We start from the raw sequence: 25097 nt of genomic DNA on the forward strand, positions 1-25097 counted from the left end.
CCAAATCTTATCCTCAGTGCATCAACTTGAGACACTTACCTTAGTTATCATGTGACAGGTGATATTTATATCCTGCTTTATATCTGCATGACATTTTATTATTTATGTGTCTATCCCAAGCCAGGAGCTTGTAATTCAATGGTTGTTGTTTGTTGCTGTGTAATATTTGTTTATCATCCATTGTACATAAATTAGGTTGTTAATTTTTTCGTTAGAATTGTTTTACATTTGTCTCTTTGGGGCCTTTTATAGATGACTATGTGGTCTGGGCTTTGCTCATTGTTGAAGGCAGTATGGTGACCTATAGTTGTTTATTTCTGTGTCATTTGGTCTCTTGTGAAGAGTTGTCTCCTTGGCAATCATACCACATATTCTTTTTAAATTTAAGCATGTGTTGAAAGATGATGTATATAAATATGGTTACTTTTGTTTTAAATTAAAAAAAAAATAATGTAAAAACTGATACAAAGTAACAAATATATAACTTACTTGTGTGTCCACTCTATTGGCTCTTGGCAACACTGCCAATGGTTCTATAGTAGAACCCAAAACTGTCTTACCTAATTGCTGCAAAAAGAAAAAATAGCAATTACTGTGGATTCATTATAATTCGTTGAATACCATACTTTGTAGGGTTCGTTTGTTTCGGTGAACATCAACTTCAAATGTTCAACAAATTACATTTCTTTTAGGCTTTATTATTGTATACGCAGAGATGGGCTAAACCACGAAATCAAAAATCCATGATAATTCAAGTTTTACTCGATCCACATAAATAAATGAATCCACAGTATATAAAAATAAACCAATTTCTATTTTACTTCTTACTCTCATAGATGTATGATCTCATTGAACATACAAAAAAATCTTAATATACATATTGACAACAAATGACTTATTTGTTTTGAATTAAATGTAAATATCTTATCATATTTAGTTCATAACTAACTTAAGAAATTATCAAATCTGCTATGTAAATCTAATAACGTGATCAAATTCATTGATTTGATATTCTAATTTTTCCAAAACATTTCTTAGGATGTTCACATCAATGATCATGTCATATTTTCTAATGAACTTTCATAAAATCTTTTAAAGAATAAATTGTATTTTTCTGAGAGTGAAAACAAACTTTATATCTAATGCTGATATACAATAAAATAATGATAAATCCTGACTTTAACCAGACTTGGCATGCAAATTAACAGGATCCAAGAAAGTTGTCTACTAGAGTATAATAAACCTTTGATTTATTTCTCTGTTGAATGATTGGTAGCACTATACCAAAGTTGTCTACTAGAGTATAATAAACCTTTGATTTATTTCTCTGTTGAATGATTGGTAGCACTATACCAAAGTTGCCTACTAGAGCATAACAAACCTTTGATTTATTTCTCTGTTGAATGAGTGGTAGCACTATACCAAAGTTGTCATTTAACGAATCTCTGTTATATTTGTTCTGTGGATTCAATACAGTCCTCAATGTAAGCACATGTCTGGCCTAAAATGTAACAATCCTCATAAAACACTAGCCTAGGAACAATTTGCATTGCAATCAAAATCAAGCTAAATCAAATGCATATTGATGAGTATTTGTACAATTTCTTTTTTTAATTAAGTTGAAACATGTTGTTCTTCTTTACAAATATTTGAAGATTTCCAGCTTAGAAAAATAAAAAAACTACATAAAATCTTCTTATGCAGAATTGGTAAATATTTAAAATAATTGTAAATACACTAGCTCTTCTATTCCCATCAACCATTATAAAATGCAGTTCATAACATCAATTACAAAGACAATGTTTCACATGAACATTATTCAAAACAGATCATGAAAATTCAAAGCCAAAAATCTAAGTAATTGACACCTTTTTATACATGTATAAATAAAGCAGCTAGCCTAGGTCTGCATTATAATACTATCTGGTTAAAATCAGTTTAAAATTACCTGTTGCCCTGGAGTAGGACCAGATACTTGTACAGCCTGCCTCTTAGGGAGTAAGGCTCCCGACCCAGAAGGTGGTTGTGGTTGGTGTATGTTCCTTTCTCTGTAAATAAATGGCAGTATTTCTCATGAATATAAATGCAACATATTCCATCAATATGTTGTGTCTGTTAGTGTTAAACTGGGTGCATGATTAAATAAAGGGAAGTGTGGGATTCACTGTCATTGGTTTGTATACATACAAACATTTTATGGTTCAAGTTCTTTTATTGAGTGTTATAACTTATATAGATAAATAATATGCTTGACTTTAGAGTGGATACTGGTTAACAATAGTTAATGCAATGTTAATGTTAATGATATTTCAGCCATCTTCAGGATAGATTACTATTATGGGTAATGATGCTGAAAACACCACTTCTCTTTTCCATTGCATTTCTAAAAAGTCTGAGGAGACATCCTCTTTTCCCAAAAGTAGTCTTTTGAGTTTTGACTTGTTCAAATTGTTTGGTTTCTGTCTCATTGATGTCTACCTTATATTTCAGTTTTTGTTATTATCATCTTTTTGAGAACATATATGTAGACATACTGCAAATGAATATGTCTACTACAGTATAACAGTGGAGACCTATTCTTGGAGAAGTAATTGGATTTGTCACTGATAGGACTAACCTTGGGAAAACTGGACCAGATATTCTTCTAACATCATCAACTTTGCTCTGTGTCCTTAAATCTAATGTAGTTTCTAGCGATACATTCTGGTCAAATCTACTAGCTGTGGCATAAGGTAAAGTCTGGACTTGATTATTATACTGGTTAATTATTTGTTCTGTTTTATTCTGGTAAAAAAATAATTAAAAACAACTTTCAAAACAGATTGATTGGCTATCTTTTTTATAAGATTTTTCACCACTAAAAAATGTTTGATATAAATATCATTAAACAAAATGATGGCATTGAAGATCTGGATAACGTGGATATTATCTATAATACTAAAATTACGAGGTCCAATTTGTCAGCCATCATCGGGTAAAAACAACAAATCAAAGAATTCAACACTATATACATGTATAACTAATATAGGACAATGGTGTAGATTAAAAATTACACCACTCCAGACCCTTTTGTTTTCAACATAATTAATATTGCCAATAATTAACAAGTTCCGGGTCGAATCCGATACCGATACCAATAGTATATTCACCTGTTAGCTATTACCTTATCTGTACGTTCCGCATTTGACAGGCGCACCACCAAACCGTGTATTTAGGATTTTGCTATATACACGAGTAATAATCAAAGGGCTGACACTACTAAATTCAATCATTGTCAAATTGTTCCTTATTGTAGTTTTATTCAGCAATCAGCAAGACTTTCTAAGATAACTAATATATAGGACAATGCTGTTGATTAAAAAATACTCCATTCCTGGATAGCCAGGACCTTTTGTTTTCCAAATAATTAATATTACCAATAATTGATAAGTTCCAGGTCGACGGATTCAAACAGAAAGATTTAAAAGCAGAGAAAACTTTGTATCTTATAATCGACTTGACTTTATCAGATGACAATACTTATTACTAAAATAAGGCTTAGGCATAGTTATATACTTTAATTCAGTCACGGACCCGCGATATCACGGGTGTGTACTTGTATTATATATAATCATTAGCCCCATAGTTATAATCCATTTTCAAAAACAGGTCCAGCAGATTCAATTTTGCAATATATAGATAAATATAATTATTGCCTAAGGGCATACGATACAGTTTTGATCCTGTATTTACAAGTTGATGAAAATTTGCATAAAGGCTATTTTTTACCTAATTAAATCAAATATGATATACAAAATATACCTTCATGTGCTACTTTTTGAGTTAAATAAGGTCGAAATTTTTGTATATTTGCTAAAAATTCGGATTTGTGGCCATATTTTCCCTTTCGAAAGAAAGCCATAACTTTTTTGTTTTAAAAGATAAAGACAAATTGTTTTTTGTTACAGTGACTTGACTGTTAGTGTTGCTATCCACCAATTGCAACTCATTCAAAATTTTGACCAAATTGCAATTTGTTTTATAAAATCAAATTGTTCAACTGGTCAGAATATTGAACAATTTGTTCAGTCAAAATGTGAGAGTGCAAGGTGATAAAATAAAATATACTTACAATCCTATAAGACTTTAACTCCACTTTATTGATGGTATTACTAAATCAGTCTATCAATCTGTATAGTTATATTATAGCCATTACCATACTAAAGGTGAACTGTTTTATTTTTAATTGCTATAAAAATGTCCAAACTAAGCTTTTATATAGTTTTTCTTTCGAAAAGTATTCTATATTCATTAAAATATTTGTGAAATTGCAATATGTTTGTAGGAAGGGGAGATAATCTTTTTTGGTTTCAAAAAATCTTTATTCAAAAGAATAGTATTTTAGGTTATCTCCACAAGGAAACTTATTAATAGCATATTGTTATTTCACACATATTTTACTGAATATATGATGTATTATTTTAAATGATATATGATTCTTATAAATATAAAATCCTTTTTATTTTTAATTGCTATAAAAATGTCCAAACTAAGCTTTTATATAGTTTTTCTTTTGAAAAGGATTTTATATTTATAAGAATCATATATCATTTAAAATAATACATCATATATTCAGTAAAATATGTGTGAAATAACAATATGCTATTGATAAGTTTCCTTGTTGAGATAACCTAAAATACTATTCTTTTGAATAAAGATTTTTTGAAACCAAAAAAGATTATCTCCCCTTCCTACAAACATATTGCAATTTCACAAATATTTTACTGAATATGAAATGTTTTTATTCACATAATGTGTGATTCTTATGAATATAGAATACTTTTCGAAAGAAAAACTATATAAAAGCTTAGTTTGGACATTTTTATAGCAATTAAAAATAAAACAGTTCACCTTTAGTATGGTAATGGCTATAATATAACTATACAGATTGATAGACTGATTTAAAAATACCATCAATAAAGTGGAGTTAAAGTCTTATAGGATTGTAAGTATGTTTTATTTTATCACCTTGCACTTTCAGTCTTGACTGTGGTTTTCTACAGCAGTTGGTTCAAATTTCTGACCAGTTGAACAATTTGGTTTAATAAAACAAATTGCAATTTGGTCAAAATTTTGAATGAATTGCAATTGGTGGATAGCAACACTTACAGTCAAGTCACTGTAAATAATTTGTAATTTCTGTATTTTATAAGTATCATAAAAATTTATGCATTTTTTTATTCAGAAATAACACATATTTATCAAATGGTCATGAATTGAGAAAAAAATGTCATTTTTTGCTGTATATTTATCAAAATTAAAAAAAATGCTTTATTTACAGTTTTATAAAATTTGGTCCACATAATCTCCATGCAAAATGAAACAAAACGTCATTTTTTAAAATAGGGGTCCATGCACTCGTTTTCAAATTAAATCAGTTTGAATGAAAAAAATCAGTCAAAAAATGCATCTTTTCCCGATATGTCACAGTTTGACGTCGCGAAAATAACAATTTACGTTAGCAACGTCATTACCTCCTCTGTAACTGTATCGTATGCCCTTAATACATGTACTAGAATTACTTGGCAGAATTACGGTTCACAAAACAGACAATAGGAGTCTTGATTGTAAATTATTCATGCAATAGTAATGTTATTGTTATAATTATGATTAAATACAAAATAAAAAAAAAAAATTACAATGCAAGATAAAATTATAAATTTATATACATGTACATGTATAAGTTACATGTGAATATAATTTAACATACTGTAAATAAAATGCTTTTAAATGATCACTTTACTACTATAAACCTATCTTATTCATTTTATATGCCTATGTACATGCATAAATCTGCATTACAATCATGCATGGTGTTGTGTGTCAACCAAAGCTCTGTATTGAAGACTGTACTTTTACCTTTAGTGGTGCATGGTTTATTTTTATAAATTGTGACTTGGAAGACGAATTGTCTCATTGGCACTGATTCCACATCTTTTTATATTTACATATCAAATCTCACCTGTAAACCCTCTTCAGTTTTAGCCAATGCTTTCTCTAAATCTTGTATGTTAATGTTAGCAGTATCTCCTTGGGCAATCTTCTCACGTAGCTGTCTTAAATCATCTTGTACCTAAAAAATAAAGTCAGAATGCAGGTTAAGATAAACTGGAAAATACAAACTGAGTAAGGAGCACATCTGTAGCTTCTTTAAGTATCATAATAAAAAAACAGGTCATGTATTTTTAAGGTATTCATCAAAAATTATAGTTAGCTTCAACACTCTGGGTTGAAAACTGAGGGCAAGCCCCCTGGCTAGCTGATTTTTCTCAAAATGAAATACATCCAATATAAAGAATATGACCATGATGACTGGAAATTGGATGCAAAACCATATACATTGTAGAACATATTTAGTTAAACTATATGCTTATGTTTACAATAACTGAAACTTGTGCACATCAAATGTTTTAGACAAACTATATCAAATTGCCCCAAACTTTGCACAAAGGGACAATACAGAATATATATATATATATTAAGTACTGGTATTTTAAATTCAAAGATTACTACAATTATGTTTTACAAATGATATTTCCTGTGAATATGTCTGTCATAAGATGCTGAAACAGCTGAAAGTTGCGATTAACCATCCTTCAAGGTATTGCCAAACATTAAAATATATTTGTCTGCTGTTCCTCTGCCAAATGGTACAGAGTTTGTGTAGGTATTAGCAGTGAAATTTTTATAGTTTTTTCAACAACATGGTACATTTCTTTAGGTATAAAACCACTGATTCCCATCGCCAAGTCCCAAGTTTTCATTTGATACCAAATCTACCCAAATATGTCACTGATTGACAAAGATGTAGCTATGCCTAGGAACTATTACAGTAATACTTTTAAAATATGCTCTACTTTCGTGTATGTTCTTTCAGACCAGGCCTGAATTAGTGGTTCCATACCTTTATCTTGCATAAACAAATACATGTTTGTAGGATGGAATTAGCTCTCGCCGCAATATAACCTTTCTGTGCTAATATGGCGTAAAGCAAACAACAATCAATCAATCAATCATGTTTGCAGGTACAATCATTTATTTGTTTTCTTGTTGTGTCTGAGATTATTTTTTTGCTGTTGTCTAAACAAGCTTCACATATATATAACAAAACACCCTGTCACAGTTGCTGGTATTGTAATAAAGAAGGTTGAATTCTGAATAATTCTTTTAAATTCAAGTAGAACCCAGTCAACCTTAAGAGTCTTTGTTGATATTGAAGCAAGTCACATGTAAACAGTTAAATGGAAGGTCAATTTATTTCCTTCACAGCATACCAGTAACAATAACTAACTATTGATATTATATATTACATATGCCAATTCAATATTTACAATTGCTATTATTAATTTTTTTTTATTTAATTCTGTGTTCAACTTCAACTCTAAATCCATTTAACATATTTATCTACCACTTAAGTAATAATTTACAGAACAATAAAGTTTTCTGGTTATATTGGGTCTTTTAAAACTTCTAATAATACGTTCTGTAGTAAATTTTTAAAAATTAAAAAAATATATATGTGAAAAAAAAATCCTGACAAAATTCCTTAATCAAATGAACATGTACACATTGAATGTTTATTGCCTGCTTGCAATATCAGGTATTTAGTATTAAGTTTGTTGCCTTCAGTTTTTGCTTCTGTCTGTATGGGAGACAGAGGTTAATAACATAGCTTCATTGACATTGGTTAATATTTTAAGATTTCCTTTGAGACAAATGCTATCAACCAAAAGCATTCTTTTTCATGTCTCTGTGACTATGTATGTTCTTAGGTAGCTTTTAGCAACAAACAATCAACTAATCTCTTTTAATGTACATGTGTGCCTACAGAAAAGTTTATCTACAACAAATCTGTTTCTGAAATAATGATGTACATGTATATACATTTTGTCCATTCGTATTCATAAAGTAATAAACAACTTAAAACTATTTATACGTGTACAATGTATGTGAAATGACATCCATTTCATATTAAAGTCCAGGTTTTACCAGAGAGAGAAAAAATTATTAATTCTAATACCATCTATTTAAATATTAAATACAAAAATTCTTAATTCTGAATACCTTTTATGTTGTTCATTTAAATTCACAAAATGTGAACATATATTTGAATGCTTTTATAAAAATTTTGAGTGCTTGTTCATTAACACTATATGGCGTCACTGACAAAACCACTCTATGGCCTCACTGACAATACCTCATTTACAAATGAATAAAACCTTGTTTACTTTTTGTAATAGCTTTCTCAACAGATAACTTCTGAAGCTTTATATTACAGGGAAAACTAAATTTATAAAATATCAAATGAATTTCAATACAGACTAGGAATTCAAAAGAAAACAATAAGTCCTGAGGTTCAATTCTAAAATAATAAAATTGAGAATGGAAATGGGGAATGTGTCAAAGAGACAACAACCCGACAAAAATAAAAAAACACAACAGCAGATGGTCACCAACAGGTCTTCAATGTAGCGAGAAATTCCCGCACCCGGAGGCGTCCTTCAGCTGGCCCCTGAATGAATGCCTACCTTGTACATGTATATAATGTTATATATATATTCATGAAAATTTTACCAGGAATATTAAAATTGTACAATGTAATACATGTACCACAAAGTCGGCGTGTAAAAAAGTATATATCTAGTGTATAAATATGGACTGTTCTATAATATTATTATTTGATTTCCTTTGAATCAAAAATTAAATAAAAAATAATTTATAAAGTGCCCGGTGGTGCTGATCGCGAGACTTAAAAATTTCTTGTTTAAATTTGTTATTCACATTAAAAAAAAACCTCAATATTCATATCATAAAAAAAAATACAAACACTGCTTTACTTATGGATGCAAGTTAAAATTTCAAATACCAGCAATAGATAATAAAAGTATACCAATCAAATTAACTTACATTTTTTAATATATCGTGCATTTCCTTCTGACGACTATAATTCTTATTATCATCAAATGTTTCTTCATAAAACATAGGCTTGAATGGTTGCACACGGTGTGTATAAACCAAAGGTTCTTTACTTAAAGAGGCGATTAACTCATTACTAAACAAAGATGGGCGTTTCTTTGCCAATGACTCTGTGTTTGAGTCCTTACAGTCAGTTTCATCAGATTCTTTGACACTGAGAGGCAAATCTTTAAGTGAACCAGAAAGAGAAGTTTTTCTCTTTTCATTAGATGGTGATCTCCCTTTGCCTGGTTGTATTGACTTTTTAACAGTTGGTTTGGTCTCTGGAGTTAATGTTTCATGTCTCTTGAGAAAATTAAGTATTTCAGCACTAACATCCGACATTTTAGAAATCAAATGATTTTAGAAACTTCTTAGACACACAAATTTGGTAGTTTAATCCATAAATTAATGAGAAACTAAGTATTAACCAATATTTTGAATGTTAAACTGTTTATCTCAATTCTTGTGTTTGGAAATTTATGACACAAAACACTAGAAAACTTTATTTTCTTTTTTAGGGACCACATCAGGGTGCATTTTGTTTGTAATATTAATATGATTTATAGTAAATAACAATTTGGAAAACAACAAAATATCCCAATAATAACATAAATGTAGCTTTCAAATATTTAGGATTTTTGAATAATATACAAAAAATACATTTTCCCTAAAAATAAAGTTCCCTTAAAATTACCTCAATAGGTTGCCCAGTAATTTACAATAATGAATGCACTCACTGATCGATTGAACTGACTATAAACAATGAAATTTATCCTGTTAAATCGTCAAAGGTTTCCATTTCAGCTAAAGTAATTCTATACATGTTATCAAATGAAAGATCAGTTCATATATCAAAACCTTTAGATCATAATCTGCAGGTATCATGTACTTTGAAAATCTGTGATTATCTTTTACTACAAATGTACATGGTCATCAATGCAATTTTGGAATCTAGAAAACACTGAATGAATGATTGATAAATTTCAATGCCAGGTGATTATGTAATACTTATAATTATTGATTTAGACACCTGTAAAAATTATGCATTTTCGATATAAAAAAATAACCCCAAAAATGAATTTTTAAACATATCATGCATATTGAAATAATTAATTATAATACATTTGTAATTAATATGTCGATTTTTTATATATACATATATACATGTATAATGAGTACATCAATGTACATGTATCTTAAGTGTAATATCATTATTTATAAGGACAAAACTACAATGTATATAGCTAGAAGGTATATAAGTGTTAAAATGAATAAAACATTTAGATTCATGCATTTATATCAGCTAAATGATAAAATTTTAAATATATCTTACTTTCTATTTCTAACACCATGAAAATTTCAATTGACCAGTATTTGCCAGTATTGACCATTTGATGCATATTGTTTGGGACGGCATATACCCGAGTAAATACAACTACTCATGTTAATAAATACAGGTAAACCTTGGCTAGCAAAGATGCCCTTTTCCTGTCAAGCTTTATTGTTCACCATTGTTCACATTGACAAATGTACTTCTTATATACATTTTGTAGATATATGAGGCCTTTACATCACTCAGGATTAAACTAATTATCATAAGGGGGGCGAGTTGGTAAATTCAAATACAGTCTTATAAAATTATTTGTTTTAATATAGGCATGATAGGGGGAGCTGGCAGACTTTTATTCATTGAGATTAAAATACATAAATATATAAAGTGGGGTCAGTTGCAATTGGTAGGCAGTAATTCAGCAGCATTTGTTATTTTCTTCAAAAGTGGGGCGAGTAAGCAGACCATTTTTTATCGAATTATTAGTATGGTAAGTTGGAAGGCCTAGAGACATTGGTATTTAACTTCATTTCATGATTCAGATGAGTTCAAAGGCCAAAATTAAAAGGAATTTAACTACATTTCATAAGTGGACAAGTTGGTAGGCCTAAAATAAGCAGTATTTAAACCATTTTCATAAGTGGGGTGAGTCAATTGTTTATCATATAGGTCATAGGTGTGGTGTGTTCACTGTGTTGACTCAGTTCATTAATCTTTTCTGCCAGTAGTTTTTTAGGTTTCATTTCAGGTGCCTGAAAATATGAAAGATCGACATTTGTGAGGTCAATTGCCCAACAATGATGTTATTTGATATAGGTCATTTTAGGTGTCACACCCTAGCTAATGATCATTACATTTGGAAGTTATTGAAAAAATACACTGTTTAAACTTATGCTATTTTTCGACTATTTGTGGACAGGACGACATATAGTTAAAAAGGACATAAGAGCTACAGTTTGGCAGCTCAAGGGTTAACAGGGAGTCTCATTGGGGGGTTCTGATCCCGGATCCTGCTTAGTATTTTGTAAGATCCCTGTATCCCGCTTACACTATGTGCGTAAGCAATTCTCATTTTTTTGTAATTTCCTGTTTTCATGGCACAATAATTTGACTTATACGCTTACAAAAAAATCAGCAAACCCGTGTCACGCTTAGATCCCAATACACCTTATCGCTATTAGCCTTATCGGCCGACTGACCCAGCCACTTGAACTTTTGACGCATACAACAATGACTTTTCCATTGTGGCGTCAGATATTTTGTTTTATGACGTCAAAATTTTACACGGGAACCTGTGTGATATCCAGTTATGGCGGACAAATAGCGATAAGGTGTATGAGACCCACTTAACATGATTGAAGACATGAGTGGGGCAAAAGAGGGGGTGGTCTTTTAATATTGAGTGGAAATATTGGGTTCACAGCTCTCTTCAGTGCTCATATGACTTCTTTTTTAACCAACTTTGAAGAACACATCTTATGTCCATGTCTATAGAATAAAAATCATCCTCTACCGTATTGTTTTAAAACAGGGTGCAGGTAAAACGTCACTTTATTTTATTTACCTTCAACAATATTTGACCAACTTCTTCTGGTCGCGGTTCTACGTCCATCATTATTGCTTAATTTCTCTTATTATCCCTTTAAAATTGCTATTTCTGGGTTTGTGATCGCATCAAAACAAAACAGAATCTATACGGTCGCAGGATGCGGCCATTTGTGTTCCTCAGCAACTATTTAAACACCCTAAAGTGGTGACGTAGTTCACACTTCCGGTAACTGAAATGACAAATCCATGTGCATTATTTACATCATGTTGTGATAGTTTTCCTTCTGAAGAATTTATAAAGAGTAAATATACACAAAAAGAGACTAAAAACACTATTAATTATCATAAATATACATTCAATGCAAGTATACCACCGAGTCGGATGAATAGGGAGAAAATAAACATCAAATGTTAAAAAAGGGGGTGTGTTATAACTTTAAGACAAAACATCAGAGAATGTTTGTCATTCAATTTCATATGAGAAAGGTAGTACTTGATGAGCAAGGTTATTACTATCCGTATTCAACAATTTGATTTTGTATGTTTGTTTTTAATATGAGGCAGGCATAACCTGTGAATGGGGACGAAGTCTGTATGTATTATTTTTTTTTTAATTCAATCATGTTAATAAAAAAACAGAAATACCGTAACGTTCCTGATTTTGGTTCTGTTGTAAGGGATTTAACTGTGACGTTGTTTAAGTTATGACGTCACATTCAATGTAAACAAAAGAAATGCTTTCATTAGGTAACGTTTTTTTCATATTAAACAATTATTTAAAATGAATTTGAATTGAGTTCCAATCTTATATTTTACTAGACTGATAAATATATATTTTATTCAAAGTCTCATGCCAAAAAGGCCGGAAAAGAAAGTAGAGTTCTGTGCAAATGCGGGAAAATCGGAACAGGAAGTAGATCTGAAAAAAAGTTAACGATTTTGAGTTCATTAGTAGAATGAAAAATTCGGGAAATTTTCCTGATTTAAAAAAAAATAAATTTATTGATTTTTCTATCATAATTGGGGACTTCCTCCCCATATTAAACTTTTCAGTAACTTGAATGGAGTATATGAATTTGTGTAAATTTGCATATCCGATAACGAAAAATATAATGACAAGTAAAAATATCATGCAAAGTCCATAGAATGCCAACCCTTAAAAAAATAAGTTGGATGGGTTGTGGTTGTGTTTGATGCCCCAGATGTAGGGACAGGGGCATAAGGATTTGTCCTTTTCCGTCCATCTGTAGTGTTAAGTGACCTTACATCCTGAAATTGATTGCACTAAATGATGATTTGATTTAGTAATGTTATTATTTATTTGTAATTATTTGTAGAGTATGTTACATTAAAAATTCTATTGTCAAATTAGGAGATAACTGTATTGTATTTTAAGCTCAGACGGCATCAATTGGGGATTTGATGGTCGCAAATTAAGTTTACTGGCGACGCGTTAGCGGAGACAGTAAACGGGTATTTGCGACCATCAAATCCCAAATTGATGCCGTCGGAGCTTAAAATACAATATTGTTATCTCCATTCTAATGAAACTGACAGAAAACAACGTTAAAACATGCATTTAAAATCTGTCATATGTCGTCTGCGCTTGCGCGTACGTCCCATAGCATCAATTGTCAATTGATGCCATGTAAGAAAGTGACGTTATCCAATCAAAATGAACGTTACAAACGTTGTTGCATTAGAATTGTATTTATAGAACATTGCGAATGAACAAGACATGAATATTATAGAACATAAATCATTTCCAAATACATTGCACTTGTACTTATCATTGTACATGCAATTTTAAATCCATGGCACTTACTTCTTTGCACTTAAAATCATTTACACAACAACATATCATTTTTTTTGTAGGTGGCAATTCTGTATTTTGGTCAGTGTGTCTGTCACTCTCTTTTATACTATACTAGGTTAGAGTATAAAATTGTTTTTAACCATTATTTTGTTGTTCACAAAATTAGAAAGTTAGTGAAATAAAGGATATCAAGAAGTCCAGTTCAACATTTTCTTTTTAGAATGAATGAATCAGTTCTTCAATTTTTTTTATTTTTTTTCAGAAATAAAAAACCAAAATGAGTTAGAAGGTGGAGTAAATGATTTGGAAAATATATGGCATTACAATTGGCACATTGATACAAAATATTATACAGCAGACATCGAGCTCTGTCACACCTCAGAACGAACCATTGGTAACACTGACTTTGCAGAGCTAGTTCAAGCTGTTATTATCTATTTTAATCCAAATCAGGTGAGAATACATATATATGTTATTTGATTCATGGCAGATACAGATCATATGATGCAAAGTAAACATGGTTCCCACAGAATTTCATATCTTCAGGTTTTTTTTAATTATTTTTCCATCGAATTTCTTTTGGTATTTGTAAGGCCTGGATTATTAGATTCTTTTTTAATTTTCTTTTTTTTTTTGGTTACAATTTTATTGGCTGAGTCATGTTAATAAGTAAAAAGTAAAAAGCCAATAAGAAATATCTTCTGATAAGTACATGTATGTAAAATCACCATTATTCTTGATACTGCAAGCGTTAAGGTCAATAGTCTCAATTATCACTATTATTTTTTTAACATTGGTATTACATTGCAATAGTCCAGATCAATCCAATAGTTTTAAAGTGAATCATTAGAATCTACGTATACATGGCTGTTGCAAAGGTGAAAATAAATCTGAAAAAAAATACTGCATTTTAAAGATGAAAAGAATGTTTCTATGAATATCCAACATATGATGTGTTAACATGGTTAATGTGTTTACAAATCACTGCAATATTGCCATACATTTTTTTCTTTTTCTTTTCTTTTTAGGAATCTAGTTTTGACAAGGCCAAGTCATGGCTGCCATATTTGAATGAATTGTCACCTCCTATACAAATATTGGTTTGTGAAACATGTTGCAATGAGAGTGGTAAGACAACAGTTCCTTTTTTTGTTGACTTATATACTAATGCATGTACAAATTTTATATATAGCTGTTGTTTTTTAGGTTTATGTTACTTTAAAATGTAGTTAGCTGATATCAATTACATTTTGAACATGCATATTATTGTAACCAATTAAGTTACACAAAAATGTTGGACGAACTTCATTTAACCTCTCTTTAAAGATGCAAAATTTTGGTGAGCTTTGGCACATACACTTTTAGAAACATAATATCCAGATGATGAAACCTATATTATCTGGTGCAAGAAAAAAATAGCATTACATCAATTTGTTAAGAAATTTTGCCAAAGGTCAATTTCTGAAGTATAGTTGTAGGAGTGTAAATGAATTGATATATGTATATTAAAAGTGAAACATTTAAGAGCAAAAGGTCATTGTAAATCCTGTTTATTTTGTTTCAGTTGTCAAGAGAAACACAGTTCAGGAATGGTGTATTAAGAATGAATTTGAACTTGTTGAATTGTCTCCCTTGAAATCGGATGATGATGAGGAATACGAAGGTAAATAATATAAAAGTACCAATATAAACAAATTATCGTTAGGGCTTTTCATAAACTAATTGAATGGGGGTGGAGTTTTGGTGTTGGAAGGCACTTTTATTAAAATTTGATTGATCATGTTTATTTTAAACAGATAGCCTTAACAATTATACGAAATAATCAATTTACATTTCATGCATGGCAGGGTTTTAAAAAGTGTCTCCTGACCTATCCCCGACCTATCCCCCATACATTTAATTTCTTGAGTAGCCTTATTATTATATCTTTACGTTTTTCTTATATTCCAATAAATGGCCTGTCAACTGTGAAGTGTTAATTTTTTTTTAAATGAGGAAAGCATCATATTAAAGAAGAAATACAATGTATGTGGCAATAATTTTAAAAACATATAAAATATCAGTGGTAGACTTTCAAGTTAGTCCAATAGATATAATGCTGTCAAAGACCTTTGCTGCACTTTTCAATTGGCTAGGTGTCTTATGGATACATACTATTGTTTTAATAGTGAATCAATACAGGCTTACTGAAGCAGTTGGTAGTTTTCTTGCCCTTATTTTTTCAAATGTACATCTGCTTTACATTGTTTTATTACTTTTTATAGATGACTTTGAGGAAACCACAGGGATCAGAAGAATTATTCAAGCTCTACACGCTCATACATGGTCTAATCTGGAAATGAAGGGTATAAAATATTCATTATATTCCAATAAATTATTTGTATTTTCTTGTTTAAATTGAAAAGTAATTCTAAACGTACAACTCAAAAAACATTTTGATCTATCAAAGAACATTCTTTGCATGATTATATGAAACTACATCTTTTGAATATCAAACTTTAAATTTTAGGCTTTGCTTTATATATTTGCCGTACATGTAGATCTCTTACTGATCCACTTTTATCATCTCTTTAACAATACAAGGAACTTCCAATAAGACTACATACAGAGGTGTGTGAAAAGCAGCCAACCAACGTTTATAACTTTATTGACTTACTTTCATTTTCTATTCATCTTAACTATTTTTATTTTCACTTTCACTTTTTAATTTTATTGATAACGTCGTCATAACAAACATTATTGCAACATTACTTCCGATTAACCACAATAACCGCAAAATGAGTACTTAACTGTTTTATTTTATGTATATTTATGTCATGAAGACGCCACACTTGCTGGCTAAACATGTCGACGTAATAAATCAATAACATCCAGTAAAAATTTGAGTGTTGTTGTCTTTTGTGGCGACATATAAAATATAAGTTTTATCAATAGATTTCAAATGTTAAGTTCATGAATACATTAAATGGAACATGTAATATTTATAACCAGTTTTAAGTTTTATGGAAGATATCATTTAGAAGTATGGATGGTAATTGTAATATTGTTTTTAGCTCACCTGTCCCGAAGGGACAAGTGAGCTTATGCCATCACTTGGCGTCCGTCGTCGTCCGTCGTCTGTCGTCTGTCGTCGTCTGTCGTCTGTCGTCGTAAACTATTTCAAGAATCTCTGAAACTACTGGGCCAAATACTTTCAAACTTTAACTGAATGTTCCTTAGGGTATCTAATTTATAAATTGTATCCGAAGTTTTGATCTATCAACAAACATGGCCGCCATTTTTAAAAATAGAACATAGGGTTCAAATGCAGTTTTTGGCTTATAACTCAAAAACCAAAGCATTTAGAGCAAATCTGACATGGGATAATATTGTTTATCAGGTCAAGATCTATCTGCCCTGAAATTTTCAGATGAATCAGACAACCTGTTGTTGGGTTACTGCCCCTGAATTGGTAATTTTAAAGAAATTTTGCTGTTTTTGGTTATTATCTTGAATATTATTATAGATAGAGATAAACTGTAAACAGGAATAATGTTCAGCAAAGTAAGATTTACAAATAAGTCAACATGACGGAAATGGTCAGTTGACCCCTTTAGGAGTTATTGCCCTTTATAGTCAATTTTTAACCATTTTTTGTAAATCTTAGTAATCTTTTACAAAAATCTTATCCTCTGAAACTACTGGGCCAAATACTTCCAAACTTTAACTGAATGTTCCTTAGGGTATCTAGTTTGTAAATTGTATCCGAAGTTATGATCTATCAACAAACATGGTCGCCATTGCTAAAAATAGAACATAGGGGTCAAATGCAGTTTTTGGCTTATAAAGTTCTCAAAAACCAAACCATTTAGAGCAAATCTGACTTGGGTAATATTGTTTATCAGGTCAAGATCTATCTGCCCTGAAATTTTCAGATGAATCAGACAACCTGTTGTTGGGTTGCTGCCCCTGAATTGATAATTTTAAGGAAATTTTGCTGTTTTTGTTTATTATCTTGAATATAATTATAGATAGAAATAAACTGTAAACAGCAATAATGTTCAGCAAAGTAAGATCTTCAATTAAGTCAAATTGACCAAAATTGTCAATTGACCACTTAAGGAGTTATTGCCCTTTAAAGACTTTTTTCACAATTTGTTCATCATGTTGACTTACTTCAAAGAATCTTCTTCTTTGAAACTGCTGTATCAATTTCAGCCAAACTTGGGCTTAATGAGTTTCAGAGTATCTAGTATAAATTTTATATTTTATTTCCTTGTATGTCAAGAAACATAGCTCCTATGGCTAAAATAGAACATAGGAGAAAATGATTATTTTTTTTGGCTTTTGAAGAAAATAGGACGATCCAAAAAACATTTAAATAAATTGAAAAGCCAAAATAATCATTGATGAGAGATTTAACCAAAAGAATTAAGGTGAGCGATTCAGGCTCTTGAGAGCCTCTTGTATTTATATCGTTGAGCCAGGAAAGATGATAAAATACAAGCAAAAAAGGAAAGAAACAATGATGCTTATATTAGCATTGAAAAGGTTCACCATCATCTTATTTAAACATGTTGTTTGCTTAAATTAGCAAAAAGGCAATCACACTTGTAAAGTCTTCTCCCAAATTGAATTATTTTTGGTAAAAATTGAACACAAAAAGTACCCATAAATTATCTAATTATATAAAAATCTAACAAATATGTATGTTTTATTTATGTTTTAGACAACCCATCTATACATAGTCCATACATGAGAAAACTTATGGAAGAAAAAAAAACAAACAATGAGAAGCCTGAATCTGAATCAGAAGGGGCATGTGGTGATTGTAAACGTTTAAATGACTCAGATGACTCAGAATTGAACAATCAGACATCTGGAAAGACGAATGATAAAACAGACATCCCAAAAAAATCAACGACAGACAGAATAGGTACTTACTTCAGATATACTTCATTGGTAACTTTCAGGGCAATAATTACATATCATTCTTTAAAAATTTGTATTGTGTTGCATTAATTTATAATCTAATTGATCTTTAAACAAGAATGTGTCCATAGAACATGGATGGCCCACTTTCACTATCATTTTCTATGTTCAGTGGACTGTGAAATTGGGTTAAAAAATCAAATTTGACATTTCAATTAGAAAGATCATAATATAGGGAACATTTGCACTAAGTTTCAAGTTGATTGGATTTAAACTTCATCAAAAACTACCTTGACCAAAAACTTTAACATGAAACTCACACTATCATTTTCTTTGTTCACTGAATCGGGACAAATGAAAAAACAAACAAACGAAAGGATGAACAAATAAACAGATGAACAGACAGATGAACATAACGGAAGGAGGGACGGAGGAAAGGATGCACAGACCAGAAAACATAAATCCCCTCTACTATCATAGGTGGGGCATAAAAAGGAAAATAACACTAAATTTCATTAATCAATAGCGCTTTATGGATTAACCCTCATCAGAAAGGCTTTTATGCTGAATATTTGAAAATCAAGGATGTATAATAACCAAACAATTTGAAGAGCTGTGTGATTATAAAGGATTTTAAAATAATAGCCAAATGGGCACAGGACGTTTGCGCTTTTTTACCTGTAAAATGATAGGACATTTGCGCTTCAAATACTATGGACATTTGCGCTTTAAATTTTGATTCACCTGTATTAAATCGACCGGACATTAGCGCTTTTTACCTGTAGTCGTCTACCTGTAATTTTAATGAGAAGGAATCATTACGTTAATGAATTTAATTTATATTTGTCAATATAGTACGACAAATGGTCCAGAATCCTTCCATGCCCACTATAATGGGTGAAATACCAGTCAGAACAGATAACAAGAGGCTGAGCTAAATTTGTTCACTTCTTGGGCTTCTGTTATCAAGCTAAACTGACCTGTGATGACTACACATGTTTTTATTTCTTTATAATGTTAACTTTTAGCTGAATATAAACTTGAAATGTGCTATGAAACGATTTTTAAACTTTTAATCATAAAGAAAAATATGATTTTAACTCTTTAAGGTCAAACCTGCCGGTCCCAAGTCCAGATAAAAGGGGAGGATAGTCATATAAACCAAATAATGCAAAAGCGCAAATGTCCTATGATTTGAAGCGCAAGTGTCCAAAATAAAAAGCACAAATGTCCTATGAAAAAGCGCAAACGTCCCGCGCCTAGCCAAATGCATCTAAATTAGCCTGAGGTCATTGAAACCTTAGTTTCTTTATTATTTATAATTATGATTTAATTAGTATGGCTGTTTAATTTTATAATAATAAATGTTTAACTCACATGAAGTTGGAGCATTATAAATATTTTTTACCCATATATTGAAGTTAAAGCAATTCTAAAATTTCCCTGTAGTCGTTTCAAAGTGATACAATATTAGTGATTTATTTGTCTGTAAAAACTTTTTTTTAACACAAATTAAGCAATTTTATTGAACAGACCTATACAGTTTACTTTATAATCTACAGCATCTGTTAAGATCTAAAATACATGAACTTAGAAGAAAGTTAGTGTCTTACAGTAAAACCTTGTCTTATATTCATTTTATTAAAATGATTAATTAAAGTGATCAAAATATAAAGATAAGCTGTATATTTTATAGATGATTTGATTCTACAAGACAATGACATGGCACTGTTTGATGCTGTTGGGAATGATGACCCAGGAGGATCTTTTGAGACTCTATTTGCAAAATTCAGTTTTATGAAAGGTGAGTGAAAAAAATAACCAAAACTGATAACCCAAGAGGAAAACTCAAATAAAGAAAAAAAAACTGAATCAGAATTTCAATTTCAATAACTAAGAATACCAAGAATTTAACAATCAGATATCTGGAATGTATCAAACAGTACATTAGAAAGGTGTTGTTTTAGTTATTTGTTTTTCAATAATACTGTATTTTGATTTCTGTTATTTTTTCTAATTTCAAAACAAGGGAGATAATTGGACTTATCATGAAGGTCAAAAGCATATTTTAATTAATTTGCATGAAATATATAAAATTTTATACTTTGGCGGATTGAAAGTAGATTGAGTGTCTTCAGTCAAATTAGTAAAAAATATTAAAAGGTATCTTACTTAAAGGTAAATTCAAAATGGGAAGTCTCTAGAAACTTAACAAAATCAAATGTCATCACTCAACAGAATATGTGAAAAACAACTGTCATATACCTGACTTGGTACAGGTTTCCTAAGAAAATGGCAACTGTTACCATGGTTTTAAAGCTAGCTTATACAATAGTAATTAAGATAAAGCAGTCAAAATTGTGATAAAGTACATCACAACTGACTAAAAAATTACAAAAAAAAGATACAAATAAAAAATTTGTCTTGATCAGTAAAGAAATATGCAAATTTTCACAAAAGAATTCAATTAATTTGGAAGACTTTTCATATAAATAAAGAAAAAATTGTTAATAATATAAGTAATTTGTTTTATTGAATTTGTTTATAACAAAAAATAGAGTAAGCGTTGGTTGATGCATTTTTTCCCTCAGTCTTATAAGGGGAGATGACTCAGATAATCTAATTTTATAAATACATCTATAATACTAAAATAAAGAGTTCCAATTCGTTAGCTGTCATGGAGTAAAAATGCCAAATCAAAGATTTCAACTTTATGTATAGCTAATATAGGACAATGGTGTTGATTGAAAATTACACCACTCAAAACCCTTTTGTTTTCCACATAATTAATATTGCCAATAATTAACAAGTTCCTGGTTGAATCTGATACCTATACCAATAGTATATTCACCTGTTACCTATGCCCTTATCGGTACATTCCGCATTTGACACGCGCACCACCCAAGAGTGTATTTAGGATTTTCTATATACAGGGGTCCTAATCACAGGGTTGACACTACTAAATTCAATCATTGTCACATTGTTTTGTATTGTAGTATTTTAATCAGCATGACTTTATAAGATGACAATATGAAGGCTAAAAATCTAGACTTAAATTAAGACGTATAGGTACAGTTTCCAATTTGTAAGCTAAAATAAGGCTTACACACAGTTTTATACTTTAATTCAGTCACAGATCTGCGATATTGCCCTTGTGTTCTAGTGTGTATTAAATTTATCTATTTCATTTATACTATGTACAACAACAAGACAAAGTTTACTAACCTCCAAATTTCCTCTTTATATTATGTACATGTATAATCTATTCAAAATCTAAAAATTTTGACAACCTGTAGCTTGAAATAAAATATCTCTACGATCAATACCTTTTACTATATTTTAGACAAAAGCATAATGTAAACTACATTTTGTGAAAAATGATTAAAAACTCAATTGTTTTTAATTTATACAACACATCTGGTCCGAGACCACAATTATTTCGTAGTGCATTTCTTTTAGAACATAAATGAAAATAAAAAAAATCCCACCTACTTTTACAGTGTGTTGTACTACTTTTGGGAGAAATTATATCAAAATTATAGAAAACTTCATCGGCTCTAACTCAAAATATGGACAATTTTATGTTTAGGGCGTCTTGAAATCTTTTGACAGCTTCCGAAGTGCTAATTTTCAACCTTTTTCAGCTTGACCAAATCACTACTTTCCTTTAAAATTCTGTACCCAAATTTTTTTACAGTGTAATTTCACCCCCCTACTTGCAATTTGAGGCATTAAACATGAAGAAATAAATTTGGAAGGGGTATAAAAATTAATGGCAAGTAACCCACTGTCAACACTAGGGACTATATTTGTGAACAACGAAAAACAAGGAACGACAATTGTGGTCTCGGACCATCTAACCTCACCAAGCTATTGAAATTACATTAAAGTTATCATTCTGTGTTATTTCAGAGAAAGCAGATACCTTACCTCCTGACCAAAGAAAAGCATATGCAGAGAAGGTTAGTATTGTTTTTCTTGTTACAATGAGATAATACATTTATGATTACTGTGCTAAGCAGATTCATATCCAATTAAGCTATACTGTGAATACCAATTTTTGTGATATAACCACGATGTTCAACGAACGACAAATTTTCTATAGGCTTGTATGCAGACCACAGCAAAACCACAAAATTAGATATCCATGAACAGTTTTGCTCTATCCACAAAAATTGGTACCCACGAAAATAAATGAATCTTCAGTACTTTCGTTAAACATATAGTGAAATAAATGTTTTAGAGTCCTTAACTTACAATGAGAAAGGTAATCATTAGTTGTCAGTTATGTCAGTTATTTATCTACATTGAAATGATTTGTACTTTTATGGTTGTTGTTTGATGTCTTTTTCTTGCATGCAGAGATTTCTTGTATCACACTGCAGAGTGTGAAATGATTAAGTGATACAAAAATCTGTGTTTATTTGATTGGCTTATCCAATATCATGAGGCAGTATTATTTCCATTGGCTATCCGTGAGGTCTTTAATGACTTTCAAAGGTTAAGATGATGTACATTTCATCCATAGCAATGGGCATATGTGATTTCTTAGACAATATACAAAGCACTCACACTTTTTACCTGAAAATCTTATTTTTGTCAAGTTTTATTACATTCTGAAGCATACAAAAAGCTTTAAAATGTCCGATATTAAAATCTGACACACTAACAGGACATATGACGTCATACTTGAATGTGCAAAAGACTAGATCAACTATTCATGGATTTTTTAATTCAACATGATGAGTGTTGACTATAAGAGAAAAAAGTTTAACCGCTTGTACTTGTGTTATCCTTTGCATTTTGATTTGTTTAATTCCTGTTTTAACACAGTTGTTTTGGGTATTCTCTACTTGTTACCCACCATAGATCTCTAGGAAAAAAACCATTTTAGTCAATTTATCTTTTTCACCAGTACATGTATGTAACTTCTATGACAAACATATTCCATGTCTTGAAATAAGTGTTATTACAGTCATTGCTCACATATTTATTAGCATCTGTTACTTTATAGTATGTATTACTTACATCAGTTTGTAAATAAACATGAGATAACAAGTGTTAATGATATTGAAAGTGGTTTATTATTTCAAATTTACACATGGTCAATAAATATGGACAGGTGGACACTTGTATCTAAAGGTTTATATTGAAACACATACATTTATCTGTGTTTAATGATATAATTAAGAAGGTATATATATTTCTGCTTAATAATTAAGTATAGTTCATGCTTAAACAAAATCATTATCAATATAAGTTGTTCTTAATGATTGCAAAATAAAATTAACATTTACAGAATGCTTGAACCTTAATCAATTGACTTATTGCATTTAGCATTAAAAGTACAAACTATTGAGGACAAAACCTGTTTGAAATTATCATATTTCAGATGGTAGTTCCAGAGTGCACCTTTATAATGAAAATAAAGACAAATTTAAGGTCAATTTGACATATTTCTTGTTTTGTTTTGTAAATGGCTGTTTCTTGAATTCCTTTCACCTATTTGGTGCTTTAGCATCTATGTCAAAGGACATTTTGTTCTTTAATTTATTACTATTTTAGGAATTTTCAGTTAGTTTGATGTCTCATTTCTCCCTTTTTAGTTGAATTGACAGTTATTTTCCATAAATACAACCTAAATTATCTTTCTTATATTTTAGGTAGCTGTATCATTTTGGAAAGCTTTGGGTGGAGATGGAGATGATGGGATAGATTCAAGTGGTGATGAAACATAAATACTGGACGGCAAAAAAAACTGTATACAAAGGATTTTAAGGAAGACTGTGATGTACTTTGGGTCATGAAAAGTTCCATTTTTTTAAAAGTGTATGTGTCTATCATATAAAACGGTGTATATTTAATTTATCGCTATCAGTAAATAAAAAAGAATATAAATTTTATTGTAATATATTAGGCCTTATTGTCCTTCCCTACACTTATAAATCCCCCTGTTCATTTGCTCTGTAACATTTTCATTTCACTGGTAGTGGTTTGAGATGCAAGGTGAAATTATTTGCTAAGTCACAATATGGAGAAGTTATCAGTAAAATCATAATGTTTGAGATGACATAATCAAGCTCACTTTCATCAAGTAATAAAACTGTCTAAGGGTAAAACACATTTACAGGTCAAGGTCGGATGAATTCAGTAAGACTGAAATGTACACCTTACAATTATTCCATACAGCAAATATCGTTGACACTGCTTACAGTATCTATCTTGATCACTGATCCACAAAATAAGGTCAAGGTCAGATGAACCATGTCCGATGGACATTGTTGAGAAACACAGGAACTTAACATTGTGAGGACATTGCAATTTTTGTTTCCTTCACAATAGACGGTGACCTTGTAAGGAATCTTTATAGCAAATATAGTTATCATACCATTACTCATTATAAGTGAGAATTTCGAAAAAAAAACAACATTTTTTTTCAAGCAGACCTTGAACCATGAAAATGAGGTCAAGGACTAGACATAAATTATGACAGAT

The 25097-nt window shown here is 30.4% G+C and overlaps 2 protein-coding genes across 9 annotated transcripts in view; one reads left to right on the forward strand and one right to left on the reverse strand.

Moving 5' to 3' along the window:
• The window catches only part of LOC139521705 (IQ domain-containing protein H-like), a 39437-nt gene extending 27408 nt beyond the window's left edge, over nucleotides 1-12029 (reverse strand). For 3 of the 8 annotated variants that reach the window (XM_071315241.1, XM_071315243.1, XM_071315242.1), the window contains exons 1-6: nucleotides 8947-9376; nucleotides 6002-6112; nucleotides 2618-2784; nucleotides 1949-2048; nucleotides 1382-1501; nucleotides 490-567 (exon numbers count right to left, since the gene is read on the reverse strand). In XM_071315241.1, coding sequence (XP_071171342.1) covers nucleotides 490-567; nucleotides 1382-1501; nucleotides 1949-2048; nucleotides 2618-2784; nucleotides 6002-6112; nucleotides 8947-9339 — 969 coding nt within the window. In that variant the 5' untranslated portion in view covers nucleotides 9340-9376. Of the gene's footprint in view, nucleotides 1-489; nucleotides 568-1381; nucleotides 1502-1948; nucleotides 2049-2617; nucleotides 2785-6001; nucleotides 6113-8946; nucleotides 9377-11891 lie in introns of those variants that run through there. The other 5 variants (XM_071315249.1, XM_071315248.1, XM_071315245.1 and 2 more) reach the window with 4 other exon arrangements.
• Nucleotides 12030-12063: 34 nt separating this feature from the next.
• LOC139521707 (alpha- and gamma-adaptin-binding protein p34-like) lies at nucleotides 12064-24503 on the forward strand. Its single transcript, XM_071315255.1, has 9 exons — nucleotides 12064-12177; nucleotides 13954-14144; nucleotides 14720-14819; nucleotides 15256-15354; nucleotides 15956-16036; nucleotides 18400-18606; nucleotides 20299-20406; nucleotides 22515-22564; nucleotides 24266-24503. Exons 1-9 carry the CDS (start codon nucleotides 12111-12113, stop codon nucleotides 24338-24340), a joined length of 978 nt encoding a protein of 325 aa, XP_071171356.1. The 5' UTR covers nucleotides 12064-12110; the 3' UTR covers nucleotides 24341-24503.
• The last annotated feature ends 594 nt before the right edge of the window (nucleotides 24504-25097 follow it).

This window comes from Mytilus edulis, chromosome 4, assembly GCF_963676685.1.
Source record: "Mytilus edulis chromosome 4, xbMytEdul2.2, whole genome shotgun sequence".
NCBI lineage: Eukaryota > Metazoa > Mollusca > Bivalvia > Mytilida > Mytilidae > Mytilus > Mytilus edulis.